Below are 21,265 nucleotides of genomic sequence, written 5' to 3'. Positions count from 1 at the left end.
TTTATGGAGTCTCGCTTTATAGTTGAGAGAGTGAGTCCTGACAAACTAATTAACCTAAGAGGGTGAGTCCTGACGAACTGAACTGATCTAAGGCCGATTTGAAGTGTTCGGATCTTTTTTTTCCTTAGTGGAATTGAATATCATTTAATCATACTCTTGACACGTAAATCTTTCTTTGAGTGTTAGCATATAGTCTTTTTTAGGTGATTATTGTGTAATATCACTTTTAAATATAATTTTATGAAATTTATAATTTTAAAGTTTTGTTTAAAAGTAAATTTTTAAATTTATGGTTAAAAGTTATATTTAAAAATAATTTTTTAAATTTATGATTTTAAAGTTATATTTAAAAGTAAATGTTGTAAAAAATCTAAATATTTATTAAATCAATTAAGATGTAGGGATGATGCGGAAGTATACATTTTACTAAATAGATATCTATTGGATATATATATATATATATACATACGAGCACATGATAATCTCCTCTGAAACAAACAACCGTAGGCCTTGAAGGGATGTGAACGGTTAGAGATGGTCCACTCTCCATCAAGCCTAAAGGCGATAACCACGAGAAATTATAACCCTGCGTATCTGCGATTTTGGCCCTTTTATACGGAGCAGCTGATAGCCTGAGAGTAGGATCAGGATACACACACAGAGGGAGAGGAACTTCCAGCAAGTCTGCAACCATTGTATCATTCCCCTGTTTTTTCTCCCTCTTTTGGTGGTTTTTGTCCTTCACTAGAGTCCCTACGGCTATATATGTCCACACAGCCCTGAGAGACGTCGCATTTGAGAATCGAGAGCGAGGTGAAGAGTTCCACAGCGTTCTGCTCGGTACGTTCTCTACTTTTTTCTTTTTCCCGGTTTTTAAGATAAAAAAAATTCGAATTCTGCATTTTCAGAGACTTCAATTCATGCTTGTTTATTTACTGAGCAGCCAAACAGGCTATTAGTGTCATTGCCATTTTTCTTATTTCTTAGTGCCATTTGTTTTTCTGTTTAGCGGTAAATGATGTGTGATTCTTTCTTTGTAGCATTTGAATCACAGTTGATTTTGGTGATACGCTCTCTATGTTGTTGCCTAGAACGAGAGAGTAGCAGTTGTATATTACGTTGACTTTAAATGATGAAACAACGGCTCGAGTTTAATTTTTAATTTATTTATTTTTAAGTTGGGGTTTGGTTGGCGATTGAACTGTAGATGCAGCATTTTTTTTTAAAAAAATTATTCTTTCTCTGGTTCAAAGGAGATAGAATGCATGGTTTTGGTTGCAATAAAGCCAATAGATTGAAGTGGGGAAACAGTATCTAGTTTGTCTTTTCTCTTAATATATTATGTCAATTCATTAATTGACTGTTTCTCAAGCGATGAACTGCTTAAATTTGTCTTAGATTTATTACTTCCGTATAATGATTTAGCTGTTCTAAGTTATATGGTCGTAGTTGCAATCCTGTAATTTTATTAAATTAGGAATTGTGAGTTAAATCTCTGCATTCTTACTTATGTGTTGGTATCTTACACCAGTTTTATGTTCTGATGTTTGGAATCAACTTCCACTGGTTTGTGTTGTTGTCCAGGATTTGCTGCTGTTTTTACTTGCCATGGGCTTGGAGGAGGGAGTTCCAAACCTGCACGACTTAAAAGAAAAAGATCATCAAACATTGACCTTAAGTGTGCATGCTTTTTCTGACTTAACCTATGTTTCTCCTATAGTATTTTTATACCTCCTGAAAGAATGTTATATTCATGGTAAGATGTCTCATCCTTGATGACCTGATTTTTGTTCTATTGAGGAAGTTTCCTAGACAACCAATAATACTCTCTTCTTTTGTTTTTCCGAGGGCCAGATCGTTTTGCTTGAACCTAAGTTCCTTGTAAAAGTTAAATTAGTCTCCTACATGTAATCTGGTTGAACTGTTAATTGCAATCCAACTGCATATAACCTTTTTAACTTTGTAAACTTTTTTGAGTACTACTGTTTCTATAAATGAGACTCAATGTTTTGACCAAAATTAAATCATGTTTGTGCTGTCATGAACATTCATTTACAATTGTTGCCTTCTGCCTTCTGGTTACAATTTTTTTTAACATATATAATAGTATTGAAAATGTTCTTGTATGTGATTCTCTATGTTCACATATTGCAGGCTCATGTAAGGCAACAAAAAAGTTTAGAGCTCTTCAGCAACAAGTTTATCAGGCACTATATAATTCTCCCCAACCAGGACCTGCCACTTTCGTTATTCAATGCCTGCATGTCCTGCCCATTTTTGGATTATATTCTGAAGGGTTCAGTCACTTGATTGTATCTGCTATTCGTCGTTTTCTAAAACTAGCACCAAGCTCAGAAGACACCTTGCAATCAAAAGTTCTAGCAGCCAATTTGTTTGTAGATACTGTGGGAGGCTTAGTTGATCATGATGAGAGGATAGTTGTCAAGATACTTGAAGGTTTTGATGTCAAGTTGATACACATTGAGGAAGCAATGCACCGACTAAAGGCCCAAAATGATAATAGGTTTGACACAGCAAAAACATTTGTTGAACAATATATTTTTAAGTTGGTAGAATCTCAGTCATATATGACAGCAGTCACTCTGCTAGAACATTTCTCTATCCGCCAGTCTGGGCAGTCTTTCCTTCTCAAAATGATTGAGAATAAAGAACTTAGGGCAGCTGAAAAATGGGCAACATTTATGGGGAAGCCAATGTTATGTTTACTTGTTAAGGAGTATGTTGATAGGAACATGCTAAAGCATGCGTATGAGATTATAAAGAAAAACAATCTGAAGGAAGAATTTCCAGATGTCTACCATAAATGCAAAGAAAGGTATTCCAATTTTGTATTTCCTGTAATCCAGGGTTTTCTTTCCTTTCAGATTATATTTTTAGTGGACTCTATAGCCTTTACTCCATCTCCCTTTAATGCATTTAAGCATAACAAGAACATTACACTGACTGGCAGATCATTGAAGAATTTAGCAGAAAAGACATTATGGGATCTTGCAGAGGCAAAGACACATGGTGACAGGCAGCTTCTTGAATATTTGGTATGTGAATCCGATGGCTGTATTATTATATATGTGATTTTGTTAAACTGATTCTTATTGCTGTGATATGTAATGAGGAGTGAAGATCATGCCTAAGAAACCAAGGGGTGCTGTATGATGGTTTAGCTCAAAGTCTTTTGTGAGACTGGCAATCTTTCAGCAAGGAATATTTCTTTTCATATCTGATTTCAACTTGATGTGCTTGTCATCATATAGTGGGATAGGGAGGTTAAACTCATGGTTTTTGGAGTAGAGTTGATTTCAGTATGTTTGAGTGTTTGACAATTTATATTGTTTATTACTCCCTCCGTCCCGTAATTTTTGTCCACTTTGCTTTTCACACATATTAAGAAATATAATTTTTTTATTAACTTTCTAATTATACCCATCTTAGATACATTAGGTTTTATTAAATACTAAGAGATGTTTTGGGAGATTTCTTGGAAATAAGATAAAATTAAATAGGGTTATAATAGTCAATTTATATGTTACTATAGTTTAAAAAAGGAAAGTGGACAATGATTTTGGGACAACAAAAAAAAGAAAGATGGACAAAAATTATGGGATGGAGGGAGTACTTTTTTTTCCCCTTTTCTACTGCTACCTGGGCACAGAGGATTGCAGTATCCATACTTAATTATAGCTTCAAGTCATGTGTATGGATGATTATTGTAGATAGGCATTAATGGGACTGCGGTAGAACCCTTAAGGAGAGATGCTTAGGTTGAGGTTGACGATGCTGTGTTGGGCCTATCCCTTACCCAACTCAGCATCATTCCCCTGCCGCTTTTGAAGGAGTAGAGAGTACATTTGTAGTTGCTTTACTTGTCATTTGAAGAAATAATGGCAAGTACATATTCTGCTATTTTCTGTTAGATTTTTTTTATTAACATTTAAATTTATGTACTATTGTATGGAAATTGTTAATTGTAAGGTTTACTTGGCAATGGAGGCTGGTTACTCAGAGAAGGTTGATGAACTCTGTGATCGTTACTCACTTGAAGGTTTTTTGAAAGGCAAAGGTATATTTTGAGCATGCTTGTCATATTTATGTGCTTATATTCACCTTTTGGGTTTGGACACTTATGTGACCAAAATTGTGTTTACATATTTTATTGGCTGATTCTTTATACTTTGTTTTCTAACTGATTATCATAATGTTTTGACTAAGGAAAAGGGTGCAAAAGCGTCCAAGCATGTGTTTTCAAGGGTCTTATTGATGGTGATGTGATTAAAAGTTTGAGCATATTCTCAGTATAATAGATGTTTTTTAAGTATAAACCCTTGTCCTAGGCATTGATTCTTTTAGATTATAGTAAAGGTACCTGTTTGGCACTAGAACTGCACTAGTCAAAACAGGAACTGGTCAACTGTTCTTCGGATTGAGCTGTACCGAACCCGTGGTAGCATAGGACCGGTCCTGGTTTGGGAGTTCCCTCGTACCTTGAATTGGACCAGATCAGAACCTCTAGTCTGAACTGAAACTTGAAAAAGCAAATGTGAGCTTTGGGGACTCAAAATATGGCACCCGGGACCAAACAGAATCATCTTCGAATGAGTTCCCTTGCACCTAGGATCAGACCAGATCAGAATCTCTAATTTGAACTGAAAATTGAAAAAGAAAATGTGAGCTTCAGGATGCACCACATGGCACACTGGACCAAACTGGAATCACTTTCAAAGCAGACTGGAACCACCCAGGATCAAAATCATGCTGATGCTTTTAGCATGATGAGTTAACTGGAACCAGCCTGCTCCTGCATCTACCTGCTGCTTGAAGTTTTATTCTGGTAAAATGGAATACGGACTGGCAAAGACTTTGCTGCTATGACTATGGGAGGGATCATGTCATGTTAGAAAGCATTTAGTAATAATCTAGTTTTGGCCCTCAGGGATGTTGCTAAAATGTCATGTTAAAAAAGATTGTCATAGGAAATCGTTATATTGTGTATGTAGCTTGATAAATATTGCTGGTAAATGGATATTGATACTGCAAGTTCTCATGGAAGGACACTCAAACTGCTGCTATTTGGTGTTCAGAAGCAGAACTTGAGGCCTGTCTCCCACATGATAGATACTTGCAACTTGATGAATTAGTTGTTGATGATCTTGGCTGGGTTGATGAAGTTGATCGTCTGTGTGATGCTACAAGCCACATTGAGGGCTGTAAAGTTGTGGGTATTGATTGTGAATGGAAGCCCAACTATGAGAAAGGCAGCAAACCAAACAAGGTAATGACAGATGTCCGTATTATTTTCTTGCAAAGAGAGGTTCACTTCACACAAAAAAATTTGATAATATTTCTCCATTTTGTCTTTTCCCCTTTCTTTCTATAATGAAAATGAATGTCTTATGTTTCAGGTTTCTATCATGCAAATTGCTTCTGAGGAGAAAGTTTTCATCTTTGATTTGATAAAGTTATTTGAAGATGTACCTGATGTTTTGGACAACTGTCTAATTCGGATTTTGCAGTCTCCTAGAATTCTAAAACTTGGTATGGCATATCTAGACACATAGGTTGGGAAAAAACCACATTTCATTCAAGTTTTAAGCCTTCATTGAAATCTCTCTCTGTTATGGAGGAGAAGAGTCTCTTTATTTACTTTCCTTTTGCAGGTATTATAAACTCTTAGATTTTAGAACAACTCGAACACAATTTGCTTATCAAAAAATGAGGTATTTAATATGTTTCTATGGTGCCCAGTGGCTAATGGACCCCTAAAAAGTGGTCTATATAAAATGTTATCTAGGACATTAGAATGGATTATTGATGGTAGAAGGCAGTGTTCATTATAAACAAACTTTCTCTTCAGAAAATTGTTGGTGATGAAATATATGTTGTTAAGATGGGAACAATGGTAATTTACATAAAAGGTGCTGACGTGTAGGTTATAACTTTCAATGCGATATAAAACAGTTAGCTCATTCATATGGAGAATTGAAGTGCTTCAAGCACTATGAAATGTTATTGGACATTCAGAATTTATTCAGAGAACCTCGAGGTGGTCTGTCAGGGCTTGCAAAGGTATTTAAAACATTAAAAATTCCACCAGCAGTTCCTGTCACTCATATATTCTCTTATGCATTTGAACTCAGGCTTGTTTAATTCGCAATCTTGTTCTACCCATTGTTGTTTTACATTCTTTCAAATCAGAAAATATTGGGAGTGGGTTTGAATAAAATGAGACGGAATAGCAATTGGGAGCAACGGCCTCTGAGTCGGAACCAGGTATATTTATTTTTGTTTGTTTAAATTGGCATTTTCATATTTTCTTGCCTTTGGGGGGAGAAAGTCAAACTTTTTGTAAAAGACTTCACAATTATTGATTTAAGCTAAAAGTTATGTGTACAGTTCCAACATGCATTTATTTATGCTTTTGTGCTTAGTTTTGCCCTGACTATCCAATGATTATCTAGGACATATAACTGTCAGTGAGATTTATCCTAGTACTGATACCATTAACTTTTCCAGATTAGATTAGGACTTAGGATATGTAATGAGATATTTTCTTTGGTTTTAAACTTGCATTGAGATATCAGTAATTTATTTTCCATAAAAAGAAAAGCATGTCTCTGCCTTTTCACCCAAAACTTGCACAAATCCAACATTGTTGCTGATTTGAATTACTTTTGTAGAGAAATCAGGTTTGCTGCATCCCTTTTGTTTGAGTAAGCTTTATATGTGGTGGCAGTGCTGAACTGATATTTTGATGGAGAGACTTTCTTAATATTGGAAATTCAAATCTGGTATTTTTTTTCTTTCGAAAAAAAACCAGATTTGTATATATGTGGGCATGAGGATAAGTGTAGGAGCTGTGCAATTATTGAACCTTTTGATCTTTATATCCATTTTAAAGTTTAATTAAGCCAAACTAAAACAATATATTCTGCAGTTGGAGTATGCTGCACTTGATGCTGCTGTACTTGTTCACATATTCCATCACATTCATAATCATCCTCAGCCTGCCAGCGTCCCCGAGGGGCATGACAAAATTGAGTGGAAATCCTATATTGTAAGTGGTGATGGTATTATGGTAAATAATATTGTGGCTGTGTGCTGATCTTTGATTAAGGTTTTTGCTTGCAATTGAATTGTCTTTGTTTATTAATGATGCATGTGTTATGTAAAAACTCTTCTCTTGGATTTGTGTATAGGTTTCTCACATGGATAACCCAAAAAAACCAAAAAAAGGGCCTAAAAGTAAGAAGGCTTCAGAAGGGGAGATCGACCAGCATTGGCAAAAAAGTTAGCGGTCTTGGCGTATTTTTCTTGGCTATCCCATTTCACAATAAGTAGGCCTTGTGTACATATGCGCATTCAGTTTAAGATGTTAGATTTTTCAAACAATTTTCTAAAATCGTAGGACTACTTTAACCTCGTTTTTTTTTTATATGTATATACTGAGAAAACTAGAGGAAATGAAACTAAGGCTGTATATCTCTTGGAAAAGTGAATATTTAGAAAGGTCGTTTTGGAACTTGAATAGGCTGAATTAATTTTCACCTGTGTCCCTGTGAATAGGTACTTTCATTTGTACTCTCATTTGTGGGCAAACAACTCCCTAGTTTTATCTTTCATTTGTACTCATTACCAACCACAAGCATCTCCTAGCCAGCTTCATCTAACTTCCATATCTTACTGCGGACACAATTCTCTTCTGTCAAGGAAGTTAATTCCAGAAAGATTTAATGCCATGAAATTTTACCAAAAGGAACAGCAAGAGAAAGTGTAGAAAACAGGAGTTTCTATGTGAGATAAGCTGGTGTAGACTGGCAGTGTCAGGTCACAACTACTGGGGATTAAAAGGGAAGTAAATGATTCAGAAAAAGTGTTTTAGTTAGTTTAATTCATGGCCATATATGGCAGAAGTATTAATTATTCTATTAAAGAAAAAAAATAAAGTTGTAAAATTGTATAAAAATGTGAAAGCTATTTTTGGTGGGTGTTAGGGTAGGATTTTGTTTTCTGATTGTTAAGATGTTATGAAGTTGATCAAAAGCTCATTACAACTGGCTATGATTTGTCATTTCTCTAATTAGGAGCTTTAAATCCATGGGTCACACTTGCATGTTTCAATTCTTTGGCAAATCTAAGTATCACTATACCAATAATTCTTATATGCCTCACTTATTTCTCGCTGAATTTCAAATTATCAACCACCGGACAAAGGATTTCTTTCTGAATTTCAAATCATCAACCACCATGCAATTGTCATTCATGTTTTTGTTTATGTTTAATAAATTATAGTGTGATATGTTAACCAATAACCACCCAATAAGTTAATCATATGTTAATAGTTATTGTATCATTTTTTTAATAAAATATCAATATATGAATTTTGCCTATATGCCTTGTATGTCAACCTTCGCCAAATCCATATCTTTCTTAACACTCCAGCCACCCGTTTACTTTTACTTGAGTCGAAAAAGGGCTAAGCCCAATTATAGCAAGAATTACCATTCTATCTTCAATTTTCTTTTAAAAATTATTAGTTGATTTTTACTTTAAATTTATTAATTAAAATATTATTATATTTCATACATTTAAACTCTTTACTAAAAAATCGTCAACCCTTTTAAATATTTATATTATTTTAATTAATTGACTAATAATTTTTTATAGAAAAACAAACAAAATATAAAACTTTAATTAAATAATTTTAAAATAAATAAATCCAAAAAGCTAATACTATTATTCCTTTGTTTGCTAAAGATCATAGGATACCTAGCTTCAGAGAAACACTCCTGAGCAATAAAATGCACAAATTCGATTACAAGGGCAATTAATGGACTTCATTCATGAAAAAAAAAATTAATGGGTATGAGTAAAATTTGAAATTTCTTGGAGCCATATTTTAAGAAAAGGGATTATGCACTAGAGAGATATTCATGGTGACCCTTATTTTAATTATTCCAAACATCACCTCGCCAAAGAGAAGTTTCCTTAACATCACTTCATGCCAAATAGATTTTTTTTTTCTTTTTTAGGGAATATAATTGATGGGTTTGATCCTGTTCAACTATAATGAGTAAATAATAAAATTGAAGATTTTATTTTAAACGTTTTAGGTACATTCTTACTATTTTAATTCTATTTTAATTTTAAAAAATTTACTATTTAATTTTTATATTATAAATAAACTTATTAATTAATTTTATAATTTTTAATAATATATTAAAATATTATAAATATTTTTAAAAATTTAATAATTAATAATTTTATTAATTTTAATAGTTAAATATTTTATTATTTAACTACTGTAAATTAAAAAAAATTATTATTTAATTTCTTAATTTAAAAAAAATTATTTTTTATATTAAAAAAATTTAAATTTTTTTATAATATTTAGCTATTAAAATTAATAAAAAAAATTAATTAATAAATTTTTTAAAATTGAATAATTAATTAATAAATTTTTTAATAATACAGAGAATAAATAATAATTTTTTTTATATGATTAATCTTCCAAAAACCACGCGGAACCCAGCAAATGGTTAACATCTCAGACCCCACATCAAAAAGAGCCACGTGGCGAGAAGCCAACAGTACACGGATACAAGTGAAAAAATGGATTTTACATGGAGGATAACAGTTCACTGTATCACAGGAGAGGTCAAGGTGTCTCAGGCTCAGGTCTGCTCTGCTCAGAGGCCTTAAAATCTTAGGGGGTGTCTCATCTTCTACCAGATTTATTCCTCTCTTCTTCTTTACTGACACATTTAACTGGCCGATCCTTTTACTGCAATTTTTTTTTGGACCATTTCTTGAGTACCTAACACCTCTGTCTGCTAATGTCACCATTTCTTGGCTCTTTTTGGGTTTTTCTTTGGCTTTTGTTTTTCTTTTGGACCCTAATTTCGTTCTTTGGATGCTAGTTCTTCTCCTCTGTTCCTCTATCTGCCAGTGAAAGTTACAGGAATAGGTTGATAAAAAGTTTTGTGCTTGAAGAGTTGAAGTTGAAGAATATGGTTGTGTGAATATTGAGTTACTGGTGAGATTAATTAACCGAAATGGTTTAACGTTTGTGCTTTTTGTTGATTTCAAGACTACCCATTTGATTTTTTGTTGATTTTGGATACTCCATTATGCTTACTGGCTATAAGCAGATGGGATTTGGATGATTTCTGTTTCTAAGAAAGGAGAAAAGAAGGAGCTTCTGGTTTCCTGCATTCTAGGATCTCAGGTAAGCTTTGTTTGATCTGGGTCAAGCTCTTTGCGTTCTATGTTTATCGCTATCATACCCTCCCCCCCCTTTCTCTGGTAAATCATTCAAAGGATTGCTCAGTTCAACGAAATTTATTCATCTGTGCTCCCTTTATCCTTGTATTTTGTCAATGTTGGTTTTGCCTAGCTGAATGAGCAATGTAGCTAAAATTAGGCGTTTCTATGGTAGAAAGTGTCATAATTTCTTCTAATTGTTAATCCCATTACTTCTTTGGAATTTTCAAATCGATACGTGGGAGTAACTTGTCCAAATTGTGCTATGGGTTTTGTTTGATCTTCATTTGTTGATCTAATTTGTAATTGTTTGAGTTATAATGAAGATAATGTAATGGAGGTTTATTCTAATTATTGATCACATCATTCTATTCTTCTGTGATTATAAATTGAAAATCATCAAGTGATTTTGGGTTGTAGATAAGATAATGGAGGCGGAGAGAAAGCGTCCAAAGGGAAGCTTTTTTCACTTCTTTGATTGGAATGGGAAGTCACATAAGAAGCTGTTCATGAACAATTCTGAATTATCTGGTACAATTTTTTTCTTGTAGATTATTTAGTCCATATGTTATTCTAGCTTGTTTATCACTTCTGCATTAGTCCAAAATTTAAAAGGTTATGGTGTCAGTCTATCTGTTCACCTTTTCACGCCCGCACTTTGATTGTAGAAGGATCAAAGGAAGGAAAAGAAAATGTGGAAAGTATGGCTAAACCACAGCTTCATGTGGTGAGAGTTTCTCTCCTGCTGTACTATCTTTCTCTATTAGTCCAGTGGACTTTTAATCTTAAGAAAATTGTTAACACTTGCTGTATATCCAGACAGAGACGGATGATAGAAGAGCAAATTCGAGCAACAAAGAGAGTAGTGACTTTCGTTGTGCTTCATCAGTCACTAGTGATGAAGGATATTCAACCAAAGCACCTGGTTTGGTTGCTAGACTTATGGGCTTGGATTCTTTGCCGACATCAAATGTTGTGGAACCCTCTTCTACTACTGTTTATGATTCTGCTTTACTTAGAGCATCCCAATATGATGGGAGCATTCCTAATATGTTTAGTGATTATAATGCCATGGAGTACCTTAACACTTTCAGTAACCAGGAAGAGTATTCTTGGAATTCTTCACTATCAGGGTTGCAAAAAGTGCAGAACCGGCCAATTGAGAGATTTCAAACTGAAATATTGCCTCCAAAATCAGCTAGATCAATTCCTATAACCCACCATAAGCTCTTGTCTCCAATCAAGACTCCTGGATTCATCCCAACAAAGAATGCGGTTTACATAATGGAGGCAGCTGCAAAGATAATTGAGACAAGTCCTAAGGCAACTATAAATGGCAAAGTGCCATCTACTGGGGCGTCTTCAGTTCCATTGAGAATTCAGGATTTGAAACAGAAAATGGAGACTGCACGAGCATCATCTGAGCCTCAAAGATCAAGTGCATTGTTTGCTGCCAAGATTACAAAAGCAAAGCATGGTGACAAGAGTCAGAGTGGGTCACAAAGCATGCCATCATGCAATGCTTCAACATTTTCTAAAAAAGATGCTTCTAGTTCAAAGAATAAGGGAAAACCGGTTCCACTTTCAGTACGAGCAAAGCCCAATCTTCATAGAAGAGAGGAAGCAACATCAAGAAATAACAACATTAAGCAGGAGAAAAAGGAGATTAGTTCTAACCAGTCAGTAAAGAGCCTTCCCAGTATACAAAAGACCAAGAGAACTTCTGAAGGAAGGACTAACAATGCACTCAGGCAGAATAACCAGAAGCAAAATTGTCTATCTGGCAAAGCGAGTTCTACTTTGGAGAATTCAGTTCCTAACCAGCCAGGCAGAAAAGTTCAGTCCACGAGTGGTTCTGTTGGGGAAAGTAGGACAGCAAATAAAGTTGTTTTAAAGCCTGAATCTATGTCCAGAAGGTTGCGCTCTGTGGTGACAAATTCTGAAAGGGACAAACCAAATAATACATCTCGGAGGAAACAGTCTGTAAAGGGTGATAATCTAACTGAGAGATGTGTTTCTGATAATGCTGAGAGATGTGTTTCTGATAATGTACCATTTAATCAAGATGATGCATCTTTAAAATGTAAAGTTGTATTAGATGGAAGCATCACCACAGCTGGAAAAAACAGGAAAAATGGCATGGATGTTATTTCGTTTACATTCACATCTCATGTGAAGAGGACAACACCTAATTTCCAGCCCTCGGCGATTGGAAAATGTAACAGCTCCGCTGTTGATTCTTTTGGTAGTAATGATCATCCTTACTTCCAAAAGTCCACATCTTCTTTTCCTGGGTTAAGTATAATTGAAGGTGATGCTTTGGGTGTTCTTTTGGAACAAAAGCTGCAGGAATTAACAAATAAATTTGGATCATCAGAATGTAACACAATCAGAGATGACAATTCTGTTAGTTCTACATCCAGTTTGCAAAATTCCATGTCCAAATTCAATGCAGTTAACATCATTCCTGCTGCAGAAAACAGGAGGATTCAACTTATAGAAAAAGACAAGTCAGACCACCCAGATAACTTCGATTGCTTTTCTGTGGAGGGTCCAAAATTTACCAAGAACCAGAAATGGCAGGTTTGTCTCTTACATGTTTATCAATTTATGGTACTACTTTGCAGCATTCTTTCTTGGTGTTTTCTCATTCATATGATTCTTGGTATTCCAATATGTTTGAGCGGGAAAGAAAATTGGTGATTTGTTTTCAAAACCTAAAAATTAGTAATTAAGAGTCATGATACTTGTTCCTAAATGAGGATATAAAGCTACTACACATTGAAGACAGTGAAAACCTTGAACTTCATTGGATTGATGTTACCATTGGATGCCAAAAATGGAGTCTTCATTCTTCACCAGTAAGTTTAAGAGAGTGCAATATCACTGCTGTCAACGTTTTTGAATTGCCATCATTATTCTCTGCTGTCAATGGAGTTGTTTGTGTTATGCTTCTACCATTTTGCCTCTTATTTACGGCTATAGACATAGCTGGTAAACTTGGAGGAATACATAGTTTGCTGTTACGAATAAGGTTCACAGTATCTCGAACTCTGTTAATCTAGCATTTGGTTCTTCTAGTGTAGTGATATTGATTCATTTTCCTAATAACCTTATGAACTGTTTATATAAGTTCTTGTCATAATTTAATCACTGATATTTCTTATGAACTGTTTCAGAGATCTGAAGAAGTGGAACAGCACAGCTGTAGTTGTTTCAGTGAAGTTGAAAAAGATCTTGAATGTCAACATCCTAGTCCAGTTTCAATTCTTGAACCTTCTTTTGAGAGTGGAAGTTGCTCAAATGCCTACGGTAAAAGCATGTCCATTTTCCGCTGATTTCTTTTTATTACTAAATACATTTAGGATTCAAAATTCTTGTTCTACATTTTCATTATATTCCGAATACCAAATATATGAACTAGTAATTGATCAGAAGCCTAGAGTGATAAGACCTTTTACCTGTTAATCCTGTACAGAGTCTCTCTGTTTAGTGACAAGACATTGCACCCGTTAATTACATTGGCAACTGTTTGCAGCATTTAAGATTTTCATTAATTACTATTTGGTGTGAGATATTGAGCAACATAAACTTTTCAGAAGATGTAAGACAGTAAATTTTCTAGATTGCATAAGAATGTTTTTTTTTTTCTTTTTCCCTCTTGTTCATTTATGAATAATATACGTTATAATAAAGATGATAATGAAGAAATGTACTCTTGTTCACCAGTTCAATCTGAGGATTTGCTCAATGATTGCTCTACTTATGAATCCCTAGAAATGGAAGGAGAGGCAGAATTATCAGATTCAGCCTCCTCAATATCTACAGTAGACATGAGAAGAAAGCTGACTAGAACATTCACCACAACAGAATTTATGGAATCAAGCGACTGGGAACTGGATTATGTGAGGGATGTACTTAACAATGCAGAAACAATGTTGAAAGAGTTCACGCCGAGTCAGACGCAGAAGGTCATAACTCCACATCTGTTCCATCAATTGGAGAATCAAGAGAATGGAGTAAAAAGAAATGAAGAAGACTACTACAAGCTCGGGAGAAAGGTCTTGTTTGACTGTGTCAGCGAACGGTTGGAGCTCATGTTCAGACAAGCTTTTGTTGGGAGCTGCAAGTCATGGGCTAAACTATGGACATTATTTCAAAGGAAAGGGTGGTTGGCAGAGGAAATGGTAAAGGAGATCTCAGGTTGGAAAAGCATGGGAGACTTAATGGTGGATGAGCTTGTGGACAAGGACATGAGCTCTCTGTATGGAACATGGCTTGACTTTAACATAGAAGTATATGAAGAGGGTGTAGTGATTGAGAAGGAGATTCTAACTTCATTGATTGATGAACTGGTTTCTGATTTGTTTATCATGTAAAGCCCTTGAAGCAAAGCTTCTCTTCCATTAATTTCTAGTGTTGACCTTGTAATTTTCTTCTGTTTTTGAGTAGCAAATATATATTATCAATATCATACATTCATGTCCATTATCAATATCATACAGCTTGCTTCTCCATTTCTTTAACTTCTCAAACCACATGCATCAACAGTGTTTCTCATTGAAAAGAAGAAAAGAAAATGATGGGTTGAAAATTCTATTCCAAAACTTTAACGCTTCCCCATGTATAAAAACATTTAATTTTGAAGAAATGACCAGATTTATAAAAATATATTACAAAAGCTGCAGTCCCCACACTTTCCTCTGTAACTTTGTGCAGACATCCAAGAATTAATACCTAGAGCTGTCCAAAGTCCACATGTGATGAAATTATTGGCCAGTATCCCATCTTTAAAATCATTTAATAATTCAACAATAGTTAATTCGTTAAAAGGTTGACAAATAAAAGTAGGCTGAGTTCATTAAATTCTTAATGGCCATGGCTATCATGGCTCCCAAAAGAAAACAAAATTAAGACATCTACCCTAAGATTTCCATGTATTTGGGCCTTTTAGGGTTTAGAATTGACCTGAATGTATAATCGTAAACATTTTTAGAGTATTTTGTTGGTGAATATTTGGTTGATTTGATTTAAAATTAAATTAAATTAAAAATTTTTAAATTTTAAATTTAATAATTATAAAAATCAAACCGAATTGATTTTAATCAGAAATTAAATCGAATTGAATCGATTTAATTTAATTTAATTTAGTTCGATTTGAATTTTTAATAAATTTTTTACTTTTTATTCTTTAATTTTAGTATTTTAAATTTTAAATAAAATATTTTAATTTTAATATAATCTAATCTCTCAATACTATTGAAAATAATATATTATTATCACTAATTGATTCAATTTAATTTTTTTAATTTTTTTTAATTAAAATTAAACTGAATTAAAATAACTAAAAATTTTAAAATTAAATATAAATCAAATTAAAATAAATAAAAAATTAAATTAAAAAATTTAAATTAATTCAATTTAATTAATTTTTTTAATTTAAATCAAATAGTACACAGTTTCAAATCCGTTACTCACATACCCACTTGCATAGTGGGGACAAATGTTTCCAATATTCTTGAATAGAGAAACAGCTGAAAAGAGAGAGCATGTGTTCTGCAAATCTTAACAGATTAATATGTCATTTATATTATAATTGGTAATTAGTAATTGTTTAATAAAAAGGATTGCTAATTGCAAAGTTTAATGCTGTAATGATTAATTATTAATTAGATTAGGGTTTATAGATGCAGAACCTCTGCCTCGTAGCAGCTGCCTAAAGTTAGGATCCTATGAATTCACCTGTTGCTTTGTGTTACAAAAGTGTACATCTGCCTTAGAGATTGGGTTATTGGGTTTTGCCTTTGGACCATTGCACCTATGCAATTCTCGATGCCCTCCCCTTGGATCATTGCACCTACCAATTCTGTATTTTTTTATTTTATTTTATTTTTATAAATTATCCAATATCCAAAATTTATTAATTTAAATTTATATTAATTAACCCCCTAAACAGACCTATAGTACAACGTAACCCAAATTTCCATAAAAGGTATGAGAAGATTAGGGAATTGGGAAGAAATCTGACGGCTGAGGTGCAAAGAAGATATGGGCTTTGATGGGGAGGACAAAGCGGAGATAATGTCACGTGAGTTGCGACATCACACAGCAGGGTGAGCATTTGGTCGATTCGGTTCAAAATCGAATTAAACTGAATAAATCAAAAATTGAAATTTTAGTATTTATAAAAATCGAACCGAACCGATTTTGATCAAAAACCGAATCGAACCGAACCGGTCTGATTCGATTCGATTCAATTCGGTTTGATCAATTTCGATTTTTAATAATTTTTTTATTTTTTACACTTTATTTTTAATATTTTAAAATTTAATTAAAATATTTTAATCTTAATATGATTTAATTTCTCTATATTATTGAAAAAACATATTATTATCACTAATCGGTTCGATTCGGTTTTTTCGATTTTTTTCTAATTAAAACCGAACCAAACCGAAATAACTAAAATTTCTGAAATTAAAAACTGAACCGAACAGAAATGTATAAAAAACTAAATTAAATTTTTAAATCAATTCGGTTCGGTCAATTTTTTCAATTTGAACCGAATACTGCTGAAACCTAATCACACGAACCCTCTTCGGTCAGCTCCTCTCTCTGACTCTCCCTTCATTTTTTCACTTTTAATATGGATATTATGATTACGAGAAATATCAAATTCTACTATCTAATTTTTAATTAAAAAAATTACAATATCATCCTTAATTTTCATTATCATTATATAAATTTTTCTGAGATTTTATAAAATTTATGGAATAATTTTTTATTAAATTTTTTATAATAAATTAATATTTAAATTTAATTTTCATTTAATAAAATATTGTTTCTATTAATAAATAATATAAATTATTATTAATTGACCATTAATTGGAGATTTTTTATTTTTTAATAATTAAAATATTTTTTTAAATGATCAATATTTTTTAATAAAAAATTATTTTTATTTTTTTATAATAAAAAATTAAAAATTACTATTTTAATTTTTTAAAAATCAGTCAACTTTTGAATTTCATTCATTATCTTTTATTTTTTTTTTTTGATTTATTCATTATCTTTTATTTGTTATTACAGTAAATAATTTTAATTTTTAAATATAAAATTAATATTTTATAAGTATAAAAATAATAATTAATAAATTTAATTTTTCTTAAAAATTAATTTCTATATTTTGTAAGCATAAAAATTAAAGATTAAGAAAATTATCTCTTTCTATATTTTGTAAGCATAAAAATTAAAGATTAAGAAAATTATCTACTAAAGTTGTAATATATTAATTTTTATTTGTTGATTCATATCTTGGATGCTTATAAGAAATTTACTCCTTAACGAGAATATTAAAATTCTTTAATGAGTATGTTAATATAAAAATAACAATTAAGTTTAATAATAATTTTTTTTTCACAATTTTTATTGAGAATTCTGTATATAAATTTATTATTATATTTTAATTTTAAAATTAAAATTAAATAATAAAAATTAAATTATTATATTAAGAAAAAATTACTTTTTAGTCCTTGAGGTTTAACGTAATTAACACTTCTGTCCCTCTATTTTGGCGACCCAACACTTAAGTCCCTTACTTTCTCTTCCCTCCAAATTCGTAGTTCTTTCCTCCAAATTCGTAGTCATTCCATCCAAAATATCTGTTTGGGACATGTGAATTGACAAAATTAACCCTTATTAAACTCAAATTCAAATGCCTCTTCTTCTTCTTCTTCTTCCTACCCTTTCTGCAACTTTTTCTTCTTTTTTCTTTCTTCTTCTTCTTCCTACCCTTTCTGCAACTTCTTCTTCTTATCCTTTCTACAACTTCTTCTTCTTTTTCTTCTTCTTCTTTCTATCCTTTCTGCAACCGGAGAAAACATGAAAAAGAAAAAAAATAGAGATTTCACATTAAAAGAATGGTATTTTTGAAAAAAATTACCATCTATCACCTTTGATTCTTTGACCAAACGGTTTAAATGAATGGAAGGGTTACGAATTTGGACGGAAGAGAAAGTGAGGGATTTAAGTATTGGGTCGTCAAAATAGAGGAATAAAAATATTAATTATGTTAAATTTCAGAAACTAAAAAATAATTTTTTCTTCTATTAACAATAAAAGAGATAGAAAACGAAACTTTCACGATCGCTACAAACCAAGTAACAAAAAGAGACAGGAGATGAAACTTCCACAATGGCTCCTCGACACCACCGCTTAGGCCGATGAAGTCATCTCTAAAAAGATTCATACTAACAATAAAAGAGAGATATTTTGATGCAGGGATAGCAAGTCATCCTATTCTCCTATTGTCGATATGCAATCAAAGGAAAAAGAAAAAATTAGAGAGACCACATAAGGTGTGTGCATCAAAGTAACTCTCACAACCATGGGAGAGAAATCTCTAAGAAAAATTCAATATTATTTTATTACTGTAATCGGTTTGCTACTAATGAAATAACATGTCCTTTCATAATTTGTTTTTTGAAACAAAAATGATTTAATAATGAAACAAAAAGACTTAAACTTGATTGGATCTATAATAGAATTATTATTAAAGAGTAATAATAGAGATTAAATAATGGACTTTTGGTGTTGTTGGTAATAATTTTTGTAGGGACGATGAAAAGACAATGGCAGCAGACGATATAAAGGAGTCCCAAATCCATCTTCTCACGCCATTTCCATACTCATCCGCACACCAAGAAAATGGAGCTCCAACTCTCTACTCCAGACCTTGAAAACCCCAATAATGGCATTCCTCTCTCTGCCCAACAGCCCCATCTCCTCTCTGAAGATTTTGACAGTACTTGTTCAACTCCTTACGTTAGTGCTCCTTCTAGCCCCGGCCGTGGCGCTGGTCCTGGTCCTATTAATGGTGGCTTCTTTTACAGTTGCCCAGCAAGCCCAATGCACTTCGCTATAACCACAAGTGCTGCTTCATACTCTGTATCAGCTGTGTCTTCACCGGATAATGGTAACGGCTCGGTGCCTATTGGGTATGAGTTTGAATTCTCTGCAAGACTTGGCTCTAGTGGGTCGGGTCAAACAGGTTCCATGAGCTCGGCTGATGAGTTGTTTTTGAATGGGCAGATCCGTCCCACGAAGCTTTCGACACATTTGGAGAGACCCCAAGTGCTGGCTCCATTGTTGGATATTGATAATGAAGAGGAAGAAGAGGACGATATGGATATCAAGAATAATGGAAGAAAAGTGAGTGGTGAGAGTACGAGAGGCAGAGATCTGAGATTGCGAGATAAATCTTTGCGTAGAAGAACCAGATCTATGTCTCCACTAAGAAGTACTTTATTTGAGTTTGCTAATGATGATGAAGATAGCAAAAAGAACCAGATCCATTGCTCCACTGATGAGTCTTGTGAGAGTTCTGGTTTGGAAGCGAATGAGAATATAAAGCTTGAGGAGTCAGCAACTCCATCAGTTTCTGCATCTTCTTCTAGGTCATCATCAGCTGGAAGGAACTCAAAAAGATGGGTATTCTTGAAAGATTTTCTCTACAGAAGTAAAAGTGAAGGGAGGAGCAATAACAAGTTCTGGTCCAACATTTCTTTTTCACCAGCAAAGGAGAAAAAGTCCACGAGACCAGCAAGCTTGCAAGTTCCTGCAGCAACAAAAGAGAAGGTTGCCAATGCCTCAGCTGTGTCTATGGAGAATCAGAAAGTGAAGGGAAGTGGGATGCCTTCAGGCAAGAAGCCAGTGAATGGGGTAGGCAAGAGAAGGGTACCAACATCACCCCATGAGTTGCACTACAAAGCAAGTAAAGCACAGGCAGAGGAGATGAGGAAGAAGACCTTCTTGCCTTATAGACAAGGACTACTTGGTTGCTTAGGGTTTAGTTCGAAGGGCTATGGTGCTATGAATGGATTTGCTAGAGCCTTGAATCCAGTATCCTCAAGGTAAAAATCTGTGATCCATCACCATCATCAGTCTAAAGAAATTGTATAGATCTTATTATTATTATTATTATTATTAATTTATATTTTTATATGTGTAATTTTATGATGATCTATGTATTTATTGTTGGGTCTGACCTTCTGCTCTCTTTGATACAAAGAGAAGTTCCTGATCCATGTATTTTGTACCCTCTCAGTTATAGGGTTGTTTTAACTGTAAGCCAGGAGAAAGCTCAATCTATTACTTCTGGTTGAGTAAAAAGGGATCATTTGAAATAGTGCCTTATTGGATTTAGTTACAACAGTGGATACTGTTGATATATATTAGGTCTATTTTACCAAACTGCATCATAATGGAATAGTGCTCTAATTGGATCATTGAACCAATAATACAATAGACATAGTGCAGAGGCATAACTCTAAACCCTGTTAGACATAGTGCAGAGGCATAACTCTAAACCCTGTTATGTTAGGTAGTGGAGGTCCCATGTTACCCAGAGTTTCAATGAGGTTGCCCTCATACTGACCCACAATTACAATGAGAAACTTATTGTGATTTTGATTGCATCTTGCTGGTCCAGCTTAGTAAATCTTATTGAGTACACAAATATTGATATTTATGAGATGGATATTGAATGAGGGTTGAGTTTATCAGTTTGCTTACACCTGTTTGTTTTTCCAAATATTGGTAGCTTGGGGACCATAAGAATCTTCTTGTCTATTTCATTATCTTAATTTGGTTTAGCTTGATCCATCTGCACCAATGGATTGGCTAGATCTAAATTGAAATTGCAATTGGGTCCTTATAATCTCTCTATTTTTTAATAATGGGGTATGTGATGTCTCCTAGACATTGACATAAAGAAGATAACAAGACAATGACATAAAGGAGTTGGGGATGATGAGACAGACTTGATCTTGATATAATTGTTGTCATTCTAAAACTCCTAAGCAAATGGTTCTCCTCTTTTTGGATTATTCTATCTGGGCCTTTCTAGCTTTTGATCATTATGTGACTGAGAGGCTCCATCATTATTTCATACAAGGAAAAAAAAAACACTTAACAAAATACTTTGAACTATCTT

The 21,265-nt window shown here is 33.3% G+C and overlaps 3 protein-coding genes across 10 annotated transcripts; all 3 read left to right on the top strand.

Annotated features, from left to right (window-relative positions):
• The first annotated feature begins 480 nt into the window (after positions 1–480).
• On the top strand, positions 481–7,540 carry LOC110620931. Of its 3 annotated transcripts, none has more exons than XR_006351726.1 (11): positions 481–840; positions 1,585–1,756; positions 2,155–2,836; positions 2,972–3,056; positions 3,991–4,078; positions 5,097–5,287; positions 5,418–5,550; positions 5,945–6,081; positions 6,153–6,285; positions 6,950–7,069; positions 7,212–7,540. XR_006351726.1 is itself a non-coding variant. In XM_021764883.2 (11 exons), exons 2-11 carry the CDS (start codon positions 1,609–1,611, stop codon positions 7,305–7,307), a joined length of 1,755 nt encoding a protein of 584 aa, XP_021620575.1. In that variant the 5' UTR covers positions 481–840; positions 1,585–1,608; the 3' UTR covers positions 7,308–7,540. The 3 variants fall into 3 exon arrangements, 1 of the variants encoding a protein (XP_021620575.1); XM_021764883.2 differs by having other exon boundaries at positions 6,211–6,285; XR_006351727.1 differs by lacking the exon at positions 5,945–6,081.
• A 2,094-nt stretch (positions 7,541–9,634) lies between these two features.
• Positions 9,635–14,790, top strand: LOC110620065. 6 transcript variants are annotated; one of them, XM_021763641.2, is made up of 7 exons: positions 9,635–10,048; positions 10,164–10,240; positions 10,696–10,806; positions 10,944–11,002; positions 11,095–12,858; positions 13,455–13,587; positions 14,053–14,790. In XM_021763641.2, exons 3-7 carry the CDS (start codon positions 10,704–10,706, stop codon positions 14,652–14,654), a joined length of 2,661 nt encoding a protein of 886 aa, XP_021619333.1. In that variant the 5' UTR covers positions 9,635–10,048; positions 10,164–10,240; positions 10,696–10,703; the 3' UTR covers positions 14,655–14,790. The 6 variants fall into 6 exon arrangements, with proteins under 6 accessions (XP_021619333.1, XP_021619332.1, XP_021619330.1 ...); XM_021763640.2 differs by having other exon boundaries at positions 9,636–10,048; positions 10,947–11,002; positions 14,005–14,790; XM_021763638.2 differs by having other exon boundaries at positions 9,637–10,048; positions 14,005–14,790.
• Positions 14,791–18,678: 3,888 nt separating this feature from the next.
• On the top strand, positions 18,679–20,480 carry LOC110620046. The gene has a single exon (XM_021763607.2). It carries the CDS (start codon positions 18,979–18,981, stop codon positions 20,185–20,187), a length of 1,209 nt encoding a protein of 402 aa, XP_021619299.1. The 5' UTR covers positions 18,679–18,978; the 3' UTR covers positions 20,188–20,480.
• The last annotated feature ends 785 nt before the right edge of the window (positions 20,481–21,265 follow it).

Source organism: Manihot esculenta, chromosome 8 (genome assembly GCF_001659605.2).
Source record: "Manihot esculenta cultivar AM560-2 chromosome 8, M.esculenta_v8, whole genome shotgun sequence".
NCBI lineage: Eukaryota > Viridiplantae > Streptophyta > Magnoliopsida > Malpighiales > Euphorbiaceae > Manihot > Manihot esculenta.
The sequence above is the reverse complement of the archived record's forward strand: the minus strand, read 5'-3'. Positions and strand labels throughout refer to the sequence as shown.